At 38.7% G+C, this 21,444-nt stretch overlaps 1 protein-coding gene across 3 annotated transcripts in view; it reads left to right on the top strand.

Annotated features, from left to right (window-relative positions):
• ncor2 (nuclear receptor corepressor 2) overlaps positions 1–21,444 on the top strand; it is a 103,437-nt gene that overhangs the window by 35,803 nt on the left and 46,190 nt on the right. For all 3 annotated transcript variants that reach the window (XM_055050864.1, XM_055050865.1, XM_055050866.1), the window contains exons 5-11: positions 2,999–3,181; positions 8,564–8,677; positions 12,348–12,404; positions 12,662–12,714; positions 18,451–18,517; positions 19,772–19,944; positions 20,054–20,147. In XM_055050864.1, the coding sequence (XP_054906839.1) occupies positions 2,999–3,181; positions 8,564–8,677; positions 12,348–12,404; positions 12,662–12,714; positions 18,451–18,517; positions 19,772–19,944; positions 20,054–20,147 (741 nt within the window). The remainder of the gene's footprint in view (positions 1–2,998; positions 3,182–8,563; positions 8,678–12,347; positions 12,405–12,661; positions 12,715–18,450; positions 18,518–19,771; positions 19,945–20,053; positions 20,148–21,444) is intronic.

Genomic DNA, 21,444 nt, shown 5'->3' with positions numbered 1-21,444 from the left:
GACATTAACCATGTTCTATTAATTTGGCGGATTTGGAATTTAAGGATTCATTCACAACAGCCCTGTTTAGTTTGCCTTAGCCGAACTCTAGTTCACTTGCCTAGAAAGTCTGGTTCGTTCTGGCAGGTGTGAATATCTAATCAAACAAAACAATCACAAGAGTTTTTGCGTAAGCCAGACAAATGGCTCATGGTCTTTTACCAGAACACAAGAGGAATCATACACCCATTAAAATCTGATGCTATTACATTTTGTGCAGAAGGAAGTTATGCTTGTGTCTTCTGAGGTTTTTGTGGCACTTCCTGAAGTGGTTCTTGGTGCAGCACCACCATAGGCGAGGATAGGAACAGGTTTCTCAAAGGGGTTTGGATCATTTGACACTATGTGCTATGTGACAATGAACTGCACCATTAATAAAGATTGCAATTTTGGCCACCAATCGAACTGCGTCTACCAGGCTATCAGAGCAGAAAACACCCTACAAGACGAATCTTAGAAGTGATACAAAGTTTAGACTCTGCCTCTTTTTCCCCCCTGAAATATAATACCGTATCTGTTTAAGATTTAAGTTATTTGGATAATCCGACTAGACTCTTTAAGAAACCTAAAGGATTTCATTAGACTTGTCGCAGCAGGGGATGCAGAAGAGGATTCTGCTCCAAATCAGAGATGGATCTTTGGAGCAGCAGCAGGAAAAACCAAGGGAGTTGTGAAACGGCAATTAATAAATAATAGAGCTGACCTAGATTTCAAAAGACTGAAGGGGATGCAGCTGTGAGCAGCAGATCAGAACGACTTGCTTGCCGTGTGGAGCTGCTGATTGTGAGGCGTCCCTAACATGACAGAGTGCCTCAAACTGCCAGGAGAGGCAGACCGCCAGAGAATGGTAAATAGATACAGTAATAACAAAGGAGGAGTAGGAGGGGGAGGGGAGAGTATTCAGGAATCCTTGTGCTTTCCCTTAAAGCAGCAAGAGCTGTAAACCTGTTACATAAGTGGAGTCAGATGCAATCACTGCTTGGAACAAGAGCGCAATGCAATAGCTTGATAGAATGCCTGAAACAACGTAAAGAAACGGCAAAGGGCAAGCGTAGAGAGGCATAAATGATGGGGGAAGGGGAAAGGGAGGACTTGGATACTGACAGGAAAAGAGGGAGTGAGCCAGTAGTATCTGACAAAGCTGATGCCTGGAGCATGACTCATATAGAATGGGAAACAGGCGGCTAGAAGCAACGGCTCGCTGCTGTACGCCAGAATCTACAGACAGAGACAGTCTGCTGTTATTTCAACTTCAGTTTGAAACTTGTTTTTTTTTTTTACTTTTCAAATAATCTCAACTGAGAAAGAATGTGAGGATGAGGTAGAGATGTTGACTAGACTCCCAGCCGACTGCTTCACATTAGGTTGTTGCACTTTGAATTCAGACATGGCTCAGATACACAGGTGAACATGTTGCTCCCTCTTTGGTTGAACATACCAGTCAACAAAAAGTGGATATCTTTCATTGATTATCTTTAAATACACTTTAACCTCCTTAATTACAGTTAGTTGAGTTTTCAGAAAACTAGTCAAGGCTGGAATTATAAGCAGAAGTGAAACGTTTTAGGATTTCTAATATGACCTTAGACGTTTTCCGGGATGCTGAGTTTTAACACGGGTTACGAGAACGGTGCCTTGATTCAGATTAGACAAAGTCAGATTAGACAAAGTCAAAACATCCCTCGAGTGCTTTTTCCTAGTTTGACTTTTTTTAATTCTTTTTTTGTATGTGTTTGTTTCTGACTCACTGGCTTTGGCAACTGGGGGCTTCTTAATCTAGGACAGCCACTCAACATCCTCTGTCTCTGACATTTTCAATCACAGCAGGTCTACAAGGCTGTAATGCTGCCTGCCTAGTCCAGATTAGCCCACTTACATAACCTTAATTTCAGATGTTTAAAAATAACGCAGAACAAAACCCAAGCTGGATGGCTCTCACTCCTACACGCACACTCGTGTGGAGGACTGGCTCCATCATGGCCTCATATATTTATAACATCAGAACAAACACGAACACAGTCAGTCGTTCATCGGGAACGAATGAATTCTTCCCCCCCTGGACAAGCGTGGCCATTACGTTGTCTTGCATTTTCTCCATTCACTAGCTAATATTGTTGTCAGCTTTTATGAATTAATGCTTTGTCACACAAACACGCATCTTAATGAAATCTTTGTAACACAATTTGAGAGTAGGGCTGCAACTAACCATTTGTTTTAGTAATCGATTATTCTGTTGATTATTCTGATAAAAATGGCACATTCTGCAGATATTTTAATTTAGCTACATGAGCATTCCTAAAATGCAATAACACAGCATTCCTTTAGTTTCGCTTGCTCAGGTGTAACAAAGGATGCATCTGTAGCTAAACAAATACTTGTAACATTTCTGCTTAACTAAGCCTCTATACAGTGTAGGGTTGATGTTTTGATTACTTTTTGCATCAAGTGCTCAATAAATGGAAAGCAAAAGATGATTCATTTATTTTTTTTCCAGAATCTGAACCAGGTGAAGCTAAAAGTGCCACTGTAGGAGTTTTGGATAGATTGAAACATGTTTCTTGAATGCAAAATGTAAACATTTTTGTAATGTAATTACTGTTTTGCGTATGTTCTTCCAGTAAATGGTCTTTGTCTGAGTTTGTTTTCACCAGTTAATGATTAATTAATCACTAAATTAGTTGATGATTGTTTCAGTTATCGATTCATCACAGTTTATCCAATTAATCATTATTAGATTGGAAAGGCTAATCTAATCTAAGGCTTTCTAATAGTAGATTAGAAAGCCTTGCTTTATTGATTTAAAAACAAATGTGTGAACTTCTATTCCAAACCCAGACTCTATTATTCAACACTGACTACACATAAACGTATCTTCCTGTTTTTGAGACTGTTTCTCTATTTGTGAAAATCTTTCTTGAGCCCGATGAAATATTTATCTTTGCTACGTTGGGATTCACAGGAGCGTGGAAGTGCCATTGGGAAGCTGGAGCCCATCTCGCCGGTGAGCCCAGTCCACATGGACACCGACTTGGATCTGGTACCGGCTCGATTCTCCAAGGAGGAGTTGATTCAGAACATGGAACGTGTGGACAGGGAGATCACCATGGTGGAGCAGCAGATCTGCAAGCTTCGCAAAAAGCAGGTCCGTGCTCTTTGCGATGTGGCGGTAGTTGGAGATCAGTTCTCACCCAACTCAATTTCATCTCTGTGGGAGCCATAGTGTTGATGATATCTTCATCCTTTAGATGAGTTTTAATACTCAGCAATAAGATTTATTTTAGTGATTGTTTCTTTTGAAAGCAGAAAATTTGTTGAAATACTGACAATATCTGTAGTCTTCCTGATCTATTTTTATTAAACAGTTATTCATTTTTTTATAATTATGGCCTTGGTAGGAGTTCCTAAATCATAAGATGTAGCCGTATTTTAAAAAGTGGTATTATTTCTAATTTGGTGTACAGCCTGTGAATGGAGTAGATGTTTATACCATTTGTTTCTGAGCTGGGTTTGGAGAGGAATAGAAGTAACTTATTTCCCATGTCTTGTAAACTCTTTGTATTGACTTTTTTAGGAGTGAATTCTTTTTCCAGTGTGATTGCCCTTTCAGTCATCAACCACCATTTGGATCCATTATGATTTTATTTTTTCGATCAACCTAAATTAGGCTGCAGTTTATCCTAAGCACTATTTATGATGGAAAACTCAACAAGCTGAACAACCTATTAGAACTGGCAGGGACACACTGTGGAAATGCTGTTTTTTCCTCCCGCAGTAGGGACATTTGGTCAGACTTGATGGGAAGATAGGTGGAAAATCAAGGAAGCAATCTAGTTAAAGGCTGCAAAAGACTTGAAACCAGGGCAAGAAGGACACCTAACTCCAGCACAATGTTATGGCTTAGATCAAAAGAGAGTGGCTCAGTCCAAGTCAGGCCTTCATATGTTGTTCAACATGTGCGCTTCATCTTGTCTCACTCAGTTTGAGTGATTGTAGGATCTAGATTGGACTTCATAACAAAATATGGAAAAGTTTAAAGGGTGTAAATACTTTTGGAAAGAACTGCAGAGTGAATTTCTTCACTCAAGCTTCTGTGGTTTGTTGCTCGCTGTACAATGTTTATGCTGAACAATTTTCGACATCTGCTTTTCTTCCCTCTCTTCCTTTTGCTTTTTTTCTTTTTGTTACAGAGAAAAATCAGTTAAATATATATGAAGCTATAAATAACAGCTTCCTTCAGGGAGCCGAAGCATGGTGAACATTTTGTTACTGTGAAACCGCTGATGTTCCCGCCAGACTTGCCACGCTGACTCCCAGCGAGCTGCATAGGGTTTTTATAAAGAAGCTGTATGAATAAGCTGCTTTTCATCCATGCAACATGCAGATCTATCAAACATGCTGTTACATCAGACTACTTCTTTCTAAAAAATAAAGAAATAAAAATAAATGCATAAAAATTAAATAAATGCAGCAATACAAATATGTCAAAATACAAATAACTAGATGAATAAAAATAAAACAAATATGGAAAAATTAAATAGACAAATACATATGTAAAAATAGAATAAAAATAACTGTGTATGAATTCAGACAGGTAAATATAAAAATAAGTCTGTAAAATAAAATTACATAAACATAAAATCAAATATGAAAAAATACAAGTAAACATAAAATTTTAATTTAAAAAATCTGAAAGTAAATGCGTAGAAATTAAATAAAAATATCTATAAAAATAACAATAAATCTTTAAAATAAAAGAAATTAAAATATAATGTAGCAATACAAACAAATATGTAACAATAAATTCATAACAATAAAAGGCGCAAAATAAATAAAAACAATACAGGTCAATATTTAAAATTTTTTTCACATTTTTCTTTATTTGTAAATTGTAAAAATAATGATAAAACAAAATTATGTATGGGGAAAAACTGCTTAATACACTCACTAGGAAAAAAGATCCAGTTAATCCTTCAAATGCAGCTTTGGCACCCTTGAGGAACGACAGATATAGAAGTGATTACACCTATTCCGAGTGTTGCGTTCCAAAGATTTCACAAGAAAAATCTATCTGCTGTGGTTGGTGAGTTTAGCTCACATTCAAGGACAACACCTACATTTTCACAACGTTGCCAAGTTAAACAGCACATACGCTGTATGCCGACCGACCCGTTTTGAAGTCTGGTTTCACAGTTAATTATTCTGAGCACAGAGAGGAACACCTGAGATAGAAAAGCAAGTAAGGCCTGTGGAGAGGTTCATCAAAGCTTGGTGGAGGAGAGCAGGAGCCAGGCAGAACTTGGACTAAGTCAGGAGGAACTCTGCAGACACTTGAAAGCTGCAGGGCCCCCACTATAGAGGGCCAAACTTGACCTCAGACATTCTGTCTGGGACTCTGTTGGAAGCCATGTCTCTGTCTGGGATGGCACCACATTTCTCTTATAGAACTGCTCATTTCAAAGTGAATGTTGAGTCCTTCAGTCAAGAATGGATTTTAGAAACATACCAACAGGAAAATTATCAGGTCGTTTAAGAATATTTACACTTTAACCAAAAAGATGAAACGAGGAATCTGTTTCTCTTTGGTGAATAGAAGAAATGTCTGATTCTGAAAGCTTTGAATCTCTAAAAGCTGCTCTCAGAACAAATCTGCATCCCTTCTCAGGTTCCCGTAATAGAGAAAGTTTTTCCGGATATTATTACAGTCCAGCTCAGGCTGAGCATTAAAACATCTGCACTAATTAAGTGGCATGATAAACTATTTTTTGAAGAGCTCAGGCAGATTAAGTGAACGCGCAGGAGACAGAGGTTAGGTTACAGCCAAACTCATGATGGTTGGTTTATTTTATTTTACTCTGAGGTGGGTTTGGAAAGGGAATGAGGGGTGTCTTCGCGGGAATGCTTTAATTAGCCTGACCAGATGCTTAACAGCCAACCTACTGTGCTTATGTGTGGACCATCTTGAGGTGTGGACCACCCGCCTCTGAAAGCTAGTGTAGATTAGCTGTTTTTACAGCACCCTTTTGCCTTGTTTCCACTGGTCGGGTCGGTTCGATACAGCGTATTCCGCCACCAATTGAACTCTCACTTTCAGACGTGGTTAAACCTAAACGGCTAACATGGCGTCATACTAGCGCGACAGCAACTGTGACTCTCTAGTACGTCTCGTTTTTATGTCCACGAATCAATAAACTGTGTTGTGTGAGGCCAGTAGCTTTGCCCTAACCACACCTTTCCTATAACCGAAGGGAACCCAGAAACGGTGTGCGCCGTTTTTACAATGGAAACAGATTTAATGGCATCCCGTGCCGTACCGCTCAGTGGAAACGAGGCATTTGACACCCAAACTCAGCCTCCACATAACTGGTCACAGTTGATTACATATACTGCAGCTATTTTACCCCAACCCACAGCTTACAGTAAATTTTTCCAAATATTTTCTGTGAGTATTTCTGAATTGTCACTTTTCATTCAGTGTTTATTTAAGCAAATCTTTTTTTTATTTTACACTATTACAGTATGTTCGATTAAATGTTCCTGTATGTAGTTGAAGGTTTCCATGTTGTAGTGGGAAAAATAGTTTTTTTGGGTAGGGTGGTGGGTACATAAAAGTTAAAATATTAATACAGTCTTTATTTTAATGATTACTCACAGAGTACAGTACAAACCTGATTCGCTGGTATTAAATTTTAAATGAATTTTGTCAAACTATTCTTGTGTAGATATCATTTCTAATGTTTTGATTGGTGTTTTCAGAAATCTGTGAATTAATAGGACTGGATTTTTTATGAGTGCGGCCGCACAGTATGAGGGAAAGCACGACATTGCGATATTATTCTGACATTTTTCAAAGGTAGTTAACCGAGATCCTCCCCACCGCTTGCTTACTTTTCTATTTTTCCAGAGTTTGAATGCATGCTAGCTGTAATGTTTCGCTAATATTACATCTATGCAATCCTTTGCAGTTTTGATATTGCACTTAATATTGCAGTCAGAAAACTGCAATTGGTGCACCTGTAGTTCAGTAACTTACTGGCTAAACTCATGATTTAGCCAGTAAGTGAAAGAACTTGCTGCCTTTTTTTTTTGTTTTTAGAGAATTTTAACTTCAAGTTAAACTGGATTTGCAGTTCTTAACCTCACCAGGGTAAAAATCCACTGTAATGCCACATCGGTTGCCCAGTCAAAAATAACCACCTGACCCAATTTTCTCAAATCAGTATTGAAACCTTCCTGGTTGCAGTACGTCATTCGCTTACACCAATACAACTGCCAGACCTTATCAGTTGGAGGTAATGGAAATAATTTGATGCAAGTCTTTTGAGTTAGTAGCTGTAAGGACGCTCTGGGTAAACATAACAATGCTTGCATAAGGAGACGACTTTATGGTCTCGTTTAGATGATGTAAATGTCTTTCAACCCTCGGCGTTTTAAAGTCATTATGTTTGTGGCTCGCAGCAACTGATAACTGACACTATGCATGTATGAATATGTTCTTTAATACACACAGGGCTGTAACTATTGAATATTTTATTAGTATTTAATCATTTTCATTCAGTTAATTGTTATTTTAATTACTATGGTCTTTTTTTGGACCCATAACCAGACCTTCATATTTTGATGTGAATGTGACAAAGATCAATTCAGTATTTTGTTTCATTTCTCTGTATTGTGTTTTTTTAATCCAAAGCCAAAATGCACATTCAGAGCCACCTTGTTGTTTCATCTGCTTTTTCCATTAACATAACTCCCCGTTTGATATTTTTCTCCCTCTGTACCTTTTTGTTTATGCACATGCAGTGCCACTTGTTCTACGCTCCCACTGTAAACATCAATTTTATTTGCTCGAAAAGCCATTTGACTCAGCAATACGTCTGCTTTCTGTTTGTGCAGTCTTGTTGTGCTGATCAAATTAAGTTCTGCTGCAGAGTATATTAACTCATTGTTTGATGTAGCTCCATAAATGCGGCATGTCTGGTCTCGTCCTTCAGTTTTTTTTCCCCCCTTCCTTGATCGCACATAATCTTAAGTGGCAGAGTGCAGCGCCACGCAAATAGCGACACTGGTGAAGCATGTCTGCCATCAAGTTGAACCATACTATGAAAGATTTATCTCCAAAGCTGCAATGTTGTGCAGTTGCTTTAGTTATTTGAAAGAGTATTTTTGGCTCTACATATGTAGCCATAACCTATAAAAGCATCATAAGCTCTATAAGCGTCACTTTCATGTATGTCCCAATAAGCAATAAATCAATTGATCACATGATAAATTAAAATGAGATTAAAAATCTCCACGTGGACAATTAAAGAAATTAAAAGAAAGTATTATTATCTTAGTTGAAAATTGTCTCAAGATGGCAATACAATCGTTTCTTGCATTGATTTCCGGGACAATTTGTCATCCAGCGACGATTGTCATTGTGACAGGAATATCTGTAAACAAAAAACAATCGGCTGTCAATATTTACCCCGTTACATATAATGGAAAATTTACCAGATTTTTTTATTTTTTTGTGTGTGTGCTGCAGCAACAGCTGGAGGAGGAAGCCGCTAAGCCCCACGAACCCGAGAGGCCCATCTCGCCACCACCCAGTGAGGCCAAGCACCGCAGCCTGGTGCAGATCATCTACGATGAGAACCGAGTAAGTGGAAGATAAACACTCAAACAGGCGTACTTAATCTGCTGCCTTACCCCTTTGACCCATATTCCTTGGTATTTCAATATGGCCACACTCGATCACATTCGCAGTGTATTCATTATGTTGAAACGGCGGAGAGGTAGGGCCATGTTATTGTTGTTCACGGCTGCCGCGTGACAGTTCACACAGTAAATGCTGTCTATACATGCTGCCTCCCCAGAGAAGCAGCAGTCTGTCACACCTTTTTTTTTCTTTTTCTATGAGATAAATCTTAAAAAAAAGAAAAGCAAAACAAAACTCAAAGCTTGTCGAAATGTATTCATGTCATACCTAACCACTCTTACTTTTTACTGCCATGAAAGGTAGGAATGTTGCCTGAAAGAATATGCTACTAAAGGTCAACATGGCAAACATGATGAATCAGATGTGTTGACTCCGAGAGGCGCACACACATCAGAGGTGACTCACGTTTGCATTGCACAACCCTTGACCTTTGCTCTAAAATATTTCGGATTAATCAGCCTCTTTATGGAGGTGCTTTGTGAAAGCTGCAGGAAATGTTCGCCGCAGGAAGTTGAGGTGTGTGCAGAAGATGAACCAACGGACCATTGCAGTGATTCTCAGTGCTCTCAGTCCCCCTTGTGGTTAAAAGCTGAGGTTTCATTTTTGTAGGAACTGCAAGTTCAAAACTCAAACTCTAAAGAGCCACTTGTGATTTTATTTTATTTTTTTAAATCCAACATATATTTTAAGCTGGGTAATTTTGCACATTTAGGCTGGGCAGCAGCCCAGATGTGCAGAAAATTCACTCAAAATGGACAATTATAGTTCAGCCCAAACGCTGGCATTCTCTGTGTGTAATAAAACATCCTTTGCATTACTGCGTGTCCCTTGGAACAGAAGAACACGGCAGATGGCGCAAGTTATAAAGTGACTCAAGCGTGCAGTCTAAACTCTGTAACACTTCCCTCTGACTTACATGATGCACTCTGGCCTGCTGCCATCCAGCCTCATTGTGGCAGTCAAACCAGGCTCGAGCTGCTTCTATTCTAAGTCACACGCTCCTGCTTTACTCATCGCTTCTGCATTTCTGGTATTTACAACTCCACTCGCGCCGCTTTTTAATTGTCGCGATCCTATATGCTGAATTTGAGTTGTCTTCAAGGTAGCAGGAGTCCGGGGGGCATATTGTGTTGTAAATAGAAATGGTTGCACATGGTGTTTACACACGTGGCTGGAATTACTTCAGCCTCAGCTCTCCCCGTCTCCACACTGTCATCTGTCCCTCCGGGGCTCACAGTCACAGGCTCTTTCAGCCCCATCATCAGACCCCCCAGAGACGGCTCAGTTCATGTTCATCTTTCCTGCATTTGGAACACAGTCATCACAGACTTGGACCTCCTGTGACTGCGTTGCATTTGTCTTTTCCATGTAAAATTAGGTTTGCAGTTTTTTGGCCTCCCCACCCCTTCCCACCTGCATTTATCCCTTTTCCTTGTTTTTGTTCCCAGGATTCCTTTTGGTGGGGTTTGGGATTATAATCACTCAGGGAAGCCGCAGAATCAATCCCAGAAATCTGGTTTCACGTTTGCTGGAGTCGGATTATGTGACCTGCAGAAAATGTTCCGTTGGCTCCGAGCTTTACGAGCAGCGATAATGCGAGCGCCGCTGTCGTGAATCTGTGTGCCACCACCGGGGGCATGATTGAAATGCTAAATTCAGCCTCTTCACTTCTGTCTGCTTACAAACATGAATGATGTTAATGAAGCACCAGCACTTTAATTAATTACACTCTTATGGAAAACCACAATGTTTTGCCTCACATTTCCCCTCTCCACTTTAGTTTCATAGATATTGTTTGTTTTTTCTTGTTTTGTTCTTTTTTTTTCTTCTTCTTCTGAAGCTACTTCAGTATTTCACAGCTTTGTTTTCAAATTAGCTGAAAGTATCACAGTTCAGAAATGAAGAGAAATCCCACACCCCCCTCCCTCCACTCTCGGAGGATGAAAGTCTCCTTTTAATAATTGCTGCTCATTAAGTGCTGCTGCTGTGAGCTGCTCTCTGAGGCAGTACTCTGCAGCCTGTTACACCTACTCACTGATGATGAGGAAGCAACATTTGCATTTAATTGACATGTACAACATGTGCATTGTGTAAGGCTGTGGTTCTTTTCTTTCCTTGTTCGGTGGATGCACAAGGCTATTATTCTAAAAGCTTCGCCTCGTTTTTGACCCAGTTGTAAGCTTGTGTTCACTCATCATGTGAAGTTGATATAGTCATGATTTTTATCACCATTTCCCTGCAGTGAAGCATGTCTATTAAAAACATGTTGCTGAGGACGTAGGCCCGGGATGCTCACTGTGGCTCGTGGACCATTTGTGGCTCTTGGAATGATTTTCTGTGACCCTTGATCACAATTCAAGAAACTTAAAAAAACATTCCAGTGTCAAATTTGTTGTGAAGTCTTTAATTAAGATAAGATGCTGCTAAATTACTATCTTTAAAATGAAAAAGCTAAGATGCACACAGGGTGTTTTCCTTTTTATTAGCACAGTTACAGTATGGACATAGAATTGTATTGTGATATTTGGCAATACTATTGTAATAACGATAAAAATTATGATTTAAAAAAAATATAGCTTCTTTTTTAGATAACTGTATGCCTGTGACTGCATAGCAAAGCGTTTATAGCACGACAAACAAATATTGAAGTTAAAGAGGTTTTTCACAATAAATCATAAACGATACAATAAATGTGCACCAATTTCTGTTGCCGATTCTAAACATCAATCAATGGCGGTAATGCAGAAATGTGTTGTCGCCGAAAGTTTTAGCGTCAAGATTAGCATTTTCATACAAAATTTTACATCATATTCATTTAAAACCATGAAGGTTTTTGTCCCTGCTGCATGAAAGCAATGTTACAATATGTTCTCTGAACATGACGGTGGTCTAACTTTTAGAGTTCAACGTATTTTCAGTCACTGAGGATATTTAAAATATTCTAATCTCATATAAAGAAATAAAAGCTGCCACTGACCTGGCCTGCTCTGTCACTGTCATCAGCTGTAAAATGTCACTACATGCACCAGGGGCATCTGTACATGGCAAATGAAGGAGAAGAGTACAGCGAGAATATTGCTTTGGAGTTTGGGAATATGTATACAGATTTGTCTGGTGGAGCTAAATATTTATGTAAGGACGAGCAGAGAAGACCCGTCTTAGATTGACTTTTTCCTTAATGGTCAAACATCTCTGTTCTCCGGCTCTAAAGTGGCCCCTCCACTCCTGTAGCTCCACTCTTATCCCCCCTCTTTCTCTCCCACTTGCTTTCATGCCTCCCTGCTCTTTCTCTCTAACCTTTCTCTGCTCAGGGGAGGTGAGTAATCTTTCTCTTTTTTTCTTGCTGGAGAAGATAGAGAGAGAGCAATAGAGAGAGAGAGAGAGCTGAGGCAAGGAGCTGTGGCCCAGCTTGAGTTAAAAGCTCTAATAATAGGCAGCAGGTCCAGCTCTCCATCTATCCATGCATCCAGCCCTGTCCACCCTTGTAGCAAGCTGCGTTTTTTTTTTTTTTTTTTTTTTTTGCTTTGGCGATCTAGTGAGAGTGTTCCCCGTGTTGCCGTGGTGATGGCAGCTGGCTAATGTGCTCCTTCTGTTTGTCTTTTCTCATCAGAAAAAGGCAGAAGAGGCTCATAGGATACTGGAGGGGCTGGGACCCAGAGTGGAACTGGTGAGTAGCGACTTTTACTTTGCGTAGACTTTTCTTCTCCTGAAATTTTTAAACACAGACCGGCTGCTGCAGAGCTCAGCTCTGCCTCAGGGGGCGTTCATTCTGTGACCTCTTTTCATTCGTTCCAAAGTTTTGCATTAGTGCTCTAACTGATGACATATTTAAGAAATTTTTTAATGACTGAGAAAACTAATTTAGGCCTTTTTGCCGTTTTGTAACACCCTTAATTGTTTTGTTTTTTTGTCCTGTTGTTGCAGCCTTTGTACAATCAGCCATCTGATACCAAACAATACCATGAAAACATCAAGATGTAAGTCTTATTCCACATGTCATATTTACAGTATTTATCTCATTTTTGGCTCATTTAAAAAGAATTTCATCCTCAACAGTAAACTATACATTGGCAACATCTGACTAGCTGTGTCATAGTGCAACTATGGCAAGGAATGGTTTCGAGAGCACTGACAATTTTAGCATACTCTTCGTATATTTTGAAGGTTTCTTTTAGAAGAGATAGCAGGGGAAGTGCTGTGGTCGGTGTTTTCCCTTTCGTAAGGTAGCACTCCCACTTTCCTTCACTTGTTGTTGATCAAATGTAGGCAGTAGAACGCCACCTATCCCTCCTCTGCAGGTAGTGCTGTTTGAAAATGAAAGTTTAGAAGCTGCTGGCAGCTTGTTTGTTAAGCAGCTGACTTCAGATTCGCTACCTCAGCAGATAGCTTGACTAACTAGCTACTAACAGTTTGTCATTGTTACATTTTACAAACAAGCAAAACAATGTGGTATTTTGCAAAATTTTTGCTAAATTCAGCAACATTGTTAGAAAAACGTATGTGTGTATATAAAACAACTGAATTAAGATCAACTTACTATACAGTAACAACTTGTTGGAAATTTACAAGTGTAGTTATGAAAACTGTAGACTGTGCAGCCGAGTAGGGTAATTTTAAAAAGACATTACAAAATGTGCATCGGTGTTTGTGCTTAAAAAACTATTGGGAGAAGTGAAAATACTACAAACAAAAATGTGCAAATATCTGCAGAAATTTTATTTTAAATGACAAAAACTGCAAATGACTGCAGGGAGGTAAACACATGTTGTTGGGAGCAGAAATGCAGGGAGGAAGGATCTGTTGTAATGCTTGAAATGCATAAAGATTCCTGGATTTATAGTTGATGTCAACCCAGATATAAAAATTTGGATTGATATGTGATAATTAATGTTGCTGTTTTGGCCAATGTTTATGAATATTATAAATATTTTGTTGCCCTGTGACTTGGTTTGAAGAAGAACAACCACGCTGCTGACATTGATTCTCTGCTTCTGCTTAAAAACCCCACAATCTTGTGCTGCATCACTATCACTTTCATATGCTCAAACAAATCCCACATGACCAAACCCAGCCCCTCCCAAAACACATTCACAAATGGCAAGAAGATGGAAGTAGATATCTGTTATTAATATTAGCCCAGTTTTAGAAATCACATTAATATCGATATGTCAAAAAATTACTAACTATGGTTGATGCTGGTGATTTTATTATTGGGGTGTCATGCATCCCTAATAATTTAATATCTGCAATAAGTTAACAATAGTGTTTTTTAAAGTTTGTTTTTGTTGTTTTTAACAACTCTCGGTGCCTGTTTGGTTGCCAGTTGCCTTGATGCCTGCTGTGCATCTTGTCGCCCTGGGTCACTGTGTCCCTGGGTAAGACATTGTTCACTTCAAGGACAGAGAGAAGCTTTTCCATGAAGACGCTCACTCGGCGTTGCTGACAAAATGAGTCTTTGTTGCTTAGTTACTCTGTCTCTTACATTTGGAGCCCGTCGTGTTGGACTTGCCCATGTTGTACTGTGAAACTTGTGGGAATAATCATATTTCAGCTGCATGTGTAATGTCCAATCATTCTTGTGTGTCCCACTCCGTCCATTAGTGTCAAGTGTGCAACAACTTGCTCACTCAGACAGCACAGCTGTGATGTAATTAGGTCTGTAGGGCTATATTACTGGGCTTTATGATAAAAACTGGGTGGGCTATTGAACTCTTGTCTCCTGGTGCCTTTTACGAGTTCTACTGACATGTTGGATGTTCATATTTAGAGTTTTATACAATTACATGTTGATTTGGTATGAGGAAGGATTTATTGAAACCAATGTACTCGTGTACCCACTCTTTAGCCAGGGTTTAAAGAATGATCATGTGATGCGAAGAAGGGCTCTCTCTCATGTTTTGATGACCTTTAAAATGTAACTTAAGGCTGCAGAAACTTTCCCTGTTTTGACCACAATGCTTATTTTGTTGGCTTGTGATTATGATTACCTCTTACAGCTGCAGTGTTAATAAAGAGGCACATTTTTTTGTCATTTATTTACGGTTATGGGCCAGACCAACACTTATTTAATTTAAGCAAAACAAATAAATTTGTCATACCATGGCCAGCATTTGCATGTGTTTACCACTCACTCTCTGATATTAGGATAGATTTCAGAAAACGACATGGAGGTGATCTCTGGAAAAGAGATGAGGAGCAGCAGACAACGGACCACATGAGACTGTTTAACATGACGACATGTGACTGAGGGAGGAAACAGCCGAACTGTTTAAGAAATATCAAAATTAGGGACAAGCCTCATATTCTGATGTCCAGATAATCAACTACAGCATGTCAGAATAACTCGAGCAGTTCCTGTGTGTTCGTGGCCATGATTACTATTATCAAGCATCAGTCAGGATTCCATATAGGTTTGACTTGGGCTGTAGCTAATGATTGTTTTAGTCATTTAGTCATTGATTGCTCTGTCAGATTTCTAACTACTCGACTGTTTAAAGTCGTCTTAAGTAGTAAATCAATTAATCGCATGATAAATAAAAACAAGCTCAATCGTTTCTATTTGGATGATTTATCATTTTGCCCTCTCTTTTTCTACAAAAAACTGAATGACAAAACTTCATTCTGATGCTTTGATCTAATTCTTTTTTTTTTTTTGGAGGGCATTATTATTGACAGACTGTCATTCACTTTATTTGTTGCTTCTGTTGTTTTGTTTATATCGGATGTTTAAAAGGTCTTCCAGTTCCAGTGTTAAATGTTCAGAAGAGTGTAAAATTTACTGGTCTTTAAAAATGTGCTCTTGCATTATTATGCTATTACGTTTTATTCCTTGGAAATGATCTCAAACAACAATGTCATCATTTATTGCAATAACTTCTGAGATGGTTTGTTCAGCAAAATGTGTTATCATGACAAGCCTATCTTATTCTGAAGTGACCTAACCTGCGTTCTCACAGTAGGTAAATGTGAGCCAAAATAATTATTTTCTTTTGCCCAAATCAAAATTTTTCATGACACTGAACGACCCTATTCACCCATAAAAAATCTAATCTGTGGTTCTTCGAATTCAGATGCAGATCTGACCTGCAGTCCAAAATATCATGTAATAATAATGTTTGTCATTATTGTGAGACAATGAAAAATTCTGAACTTACGAAGGAAGTCTGCCAGTGAAGCACATCACATCACAACTCTTGGCTCTGACGACACACCCAAGCGCACTTTTCTACAGAAGTTGCAGTTATTGCTCCACAAAAGACATTGCTATTAGTTTTGCTTTCTTTTTATTAGCTTCCCTGGCCTTATGATCTTGTGACGATGCTGTCGGCTCCCATTGCTGAATAAACTTTGAGATCGTTCCATAAATGGATCCCTCCCTTTCTACTTCTGTAAACAGTATGCTGCTGTGTGAAGTCTATTGCGGTGGAGTTTAATTAGTAGAATCGATGACAACAAAAAAGGATTTCAGCCAAAAATCGTAATTGAGCATCAATACTTGCTGTGAACGAAACCTTGGAGTTCTCCTAATCTCTATTCTTACATGAGACCGCAGACATGGATGTTCTTTTTTTGTGTGTTACAGAATCACAAATTATTTAAAAAATAATAATTTGATGGACAATGTCGTATTTAATTTTCATTTTCTCAGCAGTGTTGGTGACTAAAAGTTTCATCCATGTAAAGTTTTTTTGTAAGAAGATTTTAACTCATGGAGACACATCTGAAGGTTGTCATGGGGTTTTTCTTCCAACACTGACTGTGTAGTTCGGGCACAGCGGCATACCACAAGACAATCCTGAACTATTAACCGCTCACTGCCGTCTTCACTCCTTTTGATCCCCGCGCCGTTTGATCAGTATTATTGCCTCAAAGCAATTAACTGAAAACCGCTTTCACTCCGTCTTTGTGCGCGCGTTATTAAATCCCGGTGTGTCAGTTTGACCGAGCACAATTAGCTTCTTTGTTTTGTTAACCGGTTTGATAAGTTTGGCATTGATCCCCGCCGGCAGCGATGGCTACCGATATCTCTGTGGATCTCTGCGAGCACAATCCCCTCCTCCTGGTTCGCATCCCGCGCGCATGCGTATGCGCGCGCGCACACACACACACACACACACACACACACACAGTCAGCTGATGAAAAGTAGGCCGACATCCCTGCGTAACTACACACACTGAGGACAAAACTTTGAAGTTCAGGCCTTTTTTTTCTCCTTTTTTTCTTTGAAATTTTTTTTTTTTGCTCAGCTAGCAAGCCTGAGCAAAAACAACTGCAAAACATCTATTGTAAGTCTGCATATAATGAATCTTTCAGCTTTCGTGTTTTTTAAAGTATTATGCCAAATTACAGCATTCTCCGATATCTTAGAAAGCGCCTGAGCTTAAAGGGGGACAAAGAGAACCTTTTTGCAGGGTTACGGGGCTACTAATCTCGTCTTTTGCCATCTGGTGTGCAGAGGACAATGCCATCTCTGTCTTTTGAGAAGATCTACTTTATCAGGGTGGGATTTTTTTTTTTTTGAGTGTGTGTGTGTGTGTGCGCTTCACCAGATAGGTTCTCACTTGTTATGCACAACATGGGTATATCACCTCTATGCAGCTGGATTCACAGTTATTTTTCGAGCTGCAAAGTCATGGCTCAGCATATGTAATTATTTCTGTAAATCAACTTTTTTTTTTTTTTTAAGACAAGGCAAGTCTTTGCCTGTTTGCTCCCCTTGAGATTACCTCATGCACCAATGGATGACACCCCTTTTTTTTTCTTCTTCTTTTTTGTTGTTGTTGCTAGTCGTGTGTCCTTGCCTTGGTCCAGCGGGAACCAGCAGCTCAGCCGAAGTGTCTAACATAGACTAAGATTACATTAATCAGTGGAGAGCATGACCTCACAAGTGACAGATTAAGTGTCAGGAATAAAACTCTTGTCTTGCAGTGAAGAAAGAGACAAACCAAGCAGCTGCCTAAGGAGATTACTGGCCTTGACCTTTATTTGAAGCTACTAGTCTGATCGTTCCAAACACAGACAAGTTTTATAAGTTTGGCTCCTCTCGCTGTCCCTTCCACCCAGAAGCGAGATTGAGTTTATCGAGCGGCTGCACTCAAGGACCGGCGTTGTTTCTGTTTATGTCAAAATGTAATGTAAGATTGTTTTTTTTTATTTACCATTCATGCTGCAAAGAATTGAGGTTGAAAAGTGCAAGTACACTGCCTCCTAGCAGTCGAAATGTTTCACACTATATCTGGAAACATCAATGAAATATGTTTTTTATTCATTGGGGTTTTGTATGAACTAGATAAAGTTAAAGTTCTGCGTAATTGAGAAGTGGGGCAAAAATTGTTGATATTTTTTACTAAAACAAAGCATACTGCCTGTGTTTGTGTTTTATTTGGGGATATTGCAGTTAAGCTTGTCGCAATAAATCCATTAATATGATAAATTGAAGCTTGCTAATTTCCACACCATTCAGATTTTATTAGCAAAACCTTGAAAATCATCTATCATCTGCCAACACACCTAATTGTGTTGGTTTGTTACATGAAATCTTATAATAAAATCAATTGGAAAAACGTTCAATAGACATGAAGACACTGTATATTTGAGGAAACCAAATACATGAAAAGATGTGACGAATGTAAAGTCCAACTGTTGACATATAGACTCTTTCTCTTTCAGTATCATGTGGTTTATTCCTAACTTTCCTCTTTCATCCATGCAGAAACCACGCCATGAGGAAGAAGCTCATTTTGTATTTCAAAAGGAGAAATCACGCTCGTAAGCAGTGGGTAAGTAGAAATCTCCGTTTGTGACTCAGCTGGGACTCAGCCAATGATAGATGACTGGTGTGAAACTGGGCCAGCTGCTCCTCGAAGTGAGTGGCCATTTTAGACCTGCCGAAGAGTGGGGGGAAAAAAAAAAGCTAAAACGCTCTATTCAGGTCCCTGGGAAAACAAAAAACAAATGGAAAAAGATTTCCCTTTGTCTTTTGTATTAATTTTCAGCTAAACACTGCAGTGAACTTTTTGAAACGTTGTTTTTTGATTGACGGTGTCTGTAAATGAAATCCACAATGCCTGGCTATAAAAATTAAGGATTTTTGGTGAATCAGTTGTCAAATGTCCACAAGATTGATGTTTTTCCTTTGCTTTTCCTAAACGTATTTGATGCAAGACAGAATGAAAGTCTGAGCCATGGGTTAGTGTCTCCTCTCCTCATGTTGTGGGGGAGGCAACTGTATGTGCAGAGATATCGCCATGTAGTTTATGGGCCCTCTGAGGGTCATGTCTCCACCAGGGTTAATAGGTTGTCTGTGATGGAGGCAGAAAAACTGCACCGTCTGTCTGCCAGACCTCTTCTCCAAATCCAGACTCTACATAAAACATTTTAGGGCTGCAAACTGATGATTATTTCAGTGATCGTATATTCTATTTCTTACTCTGACGATTAATCGGAAAAAAACTTTGGCATAGTCTACAGATTTTTCATTTAACCTCTTAAGCCTTTTTTTTTTTTTACACGTTTTTAACACATTAAATGATGCAAATAACTAAATTACTTAAAAAATTAAATAAAATAGCATTCTATTAGTACTATTGATCATTTGTCACAAAGGATGTGTCTACAGCTAAAGAAGTACTGTTTATAAAGCTGTTTTTTTTGTGTTTTGTTTTGTATTTTTTTTTTTTTTTTACTTAAAATTGAATAGTAAAAGGTCCTTGGGAGTGTTTTTTTTAACAGAATTTGAATTGGCTTTAGCTGAAACTATGCCACTTAAGAATTTTTTAATAGACCGTATTCCCAAAGAGTTTTTGTATCGTTTTAGCTCAATTACTGCTCCAGTATGTTCTTTAACAAAATGGCCTTTTTTCTTTCAAATCTGGATACTTCGACCAACGATGAATCATTTACCAAATTAGTTGATGATTATTTCAATAAACAATTAATTACAATTAAATGAAATTAATTAATCACAAGTAGTTAAGTGAATTTGATTCATCGTTTTGCTTCCTGTGAGTTATTTTCTCGACCCCATCTCGCAGGAGCAGAAGTTCTGCCAGCGGTATGACCAGCTGATGGAGGCCTGGGAGAAGAAAGTGGAGCGCATTGAAAATAACCCGCGGCGCAGGGCCAAGGAGAGCAAGGTGCGGGAGTACTACGAAAAGCAGTTCCCAGAGATCCGCAAGCAGAGAGAGATGCAGGAACGAATGCAGAGGTGGGTTTTCACTAAAGACACGTAGCAGAGCGCGATCGCCTCCCGTGGCCCGTTATGGCCGCCGGTTTGAAGAATCACCAACAGGATTTCTGTATTTGTGTGTCTGCAGCCGCGTTGGGCAGCGAGGAGGTGGCCTCGCCTCATCCGCAGCCCGCAGTGAACATGAAGTCTCCGAAATCATTGATGGAATATCAGAGCATGAGGTAAGCTCTTTCTGTTAAAATTGGTTTCACCCCCACCTGAAATTGCCCTTTGGCAACTGTTGGGTTGAAATGCGAGTCTGCAAGAGAAAGGTAAGATTTGTTCAGAACGCTCACTTTGCTTAATCCGTAGGCAGTCGAAGTTTTGGATTCTTTACCCTCAGTTACAAACTTTTAACTTTATTTTTGAAGTTTTCGGACATCGTGTTATTAATTTTCTTTTCTTTTTTAACAATCCATGGAGACCACAGATTGTGTAGCTTTAAATGTTTATACATTGGCTCTAAATATATAACCAATGTCTAAACATTGATTGATTTTTGATTGATCAGTCTCCATGTTGTGCTTCAAAGTTCTTGTTGTTGGTAGAGTTCTCCTTGAAATATGATCTAAACCTCAAGTTTGTTAAACTGATAGAGGAACCGCGCAAGAAATTGACTTTATTGATAATCCAATTTTTTGTTTTTGAAAATTAAATCTTTGGAAAATCTGGATATTTGGGATTCCATAGTTCATGCCGTCAGGATCCAAGGCCCGCCATCTTGTCGAACGAGCCTGTTTGACAACTTCTGTTTGTCTGGAAGATTGAAAATATTTTCTGTCATTTGTAATTTCTTACAAATGAAGCAAATATTTTTTTGATGAAATCTAAAATTTAATTTTAATTTTATTTTTAAGCCAAATTGCCCAACCCCAAAACACTATTTGTTTAATTATGATAATAGTTTGAACCAGTTTACTGCTGAGAGTCTAATTGGAACCACAATTTTGCAAAAATAATTTTCTACAAGTGCAATTATGTGAAAATAATTGATAAAGGATGAGTTTTCACAAGAATATTTCTAATTTTTAATGCAGGAAGATTAATTTAGCAGGGCAGAACTCTACCTTAGGAAACAGTTTTGTAAACAGATAGTTCTTACTAATGCAGCAGGAAGCAATGATGGAGATTTCTGATGGCAGACTGCCAAACATTTTCCGACATTTTAACTCATCTCAGTTTAAACTCACTCACGCTGACTCATCGTTTCACAATGCTTACATTCAAATACACAGATGAAGTCAGCCATCTTTCAGGTAAATATTAATAAATTAAATGTAAGAAACATAGACTTGCTCTCAATTTTGTGACAAAAAGGCCCGGCTTTATTTACAATGTACTAATAATGGCTTGTTTAAGATTCAATAATCAGTCATTAGAAAAAAACTTTGTTGGCATTGCAGCAATTAAATCTTCCTTATATTCTTATTACTGATCAGCTTTTTTCTTTGTTCCCACTTGGGTTTTTGATCGCTTTAT

Source organism: Poeciliopsis prolifica, unplaced genomic scaffold (assembly GCF_027474105.1).
Source record: "Poeciliopsis prolifica strain line A6 unplaced genomic scaffold, Auburn_PproV2 SCAFFOLD031, whole genome shotgun sequence".
Classification (NCBI taxonomy): domain Eukaryota; kingdom Metazoa; phylum Chordata; class Actinopteri; order Cyprinodontiformes; family Poeciliidae; genus Poeciliopsis; species Poeciliopsis prolifica.
Note: the sequence above shows the minus strand (reverse complement) of the source record. Positions and strands in the feature narration are given on the sequence as shown.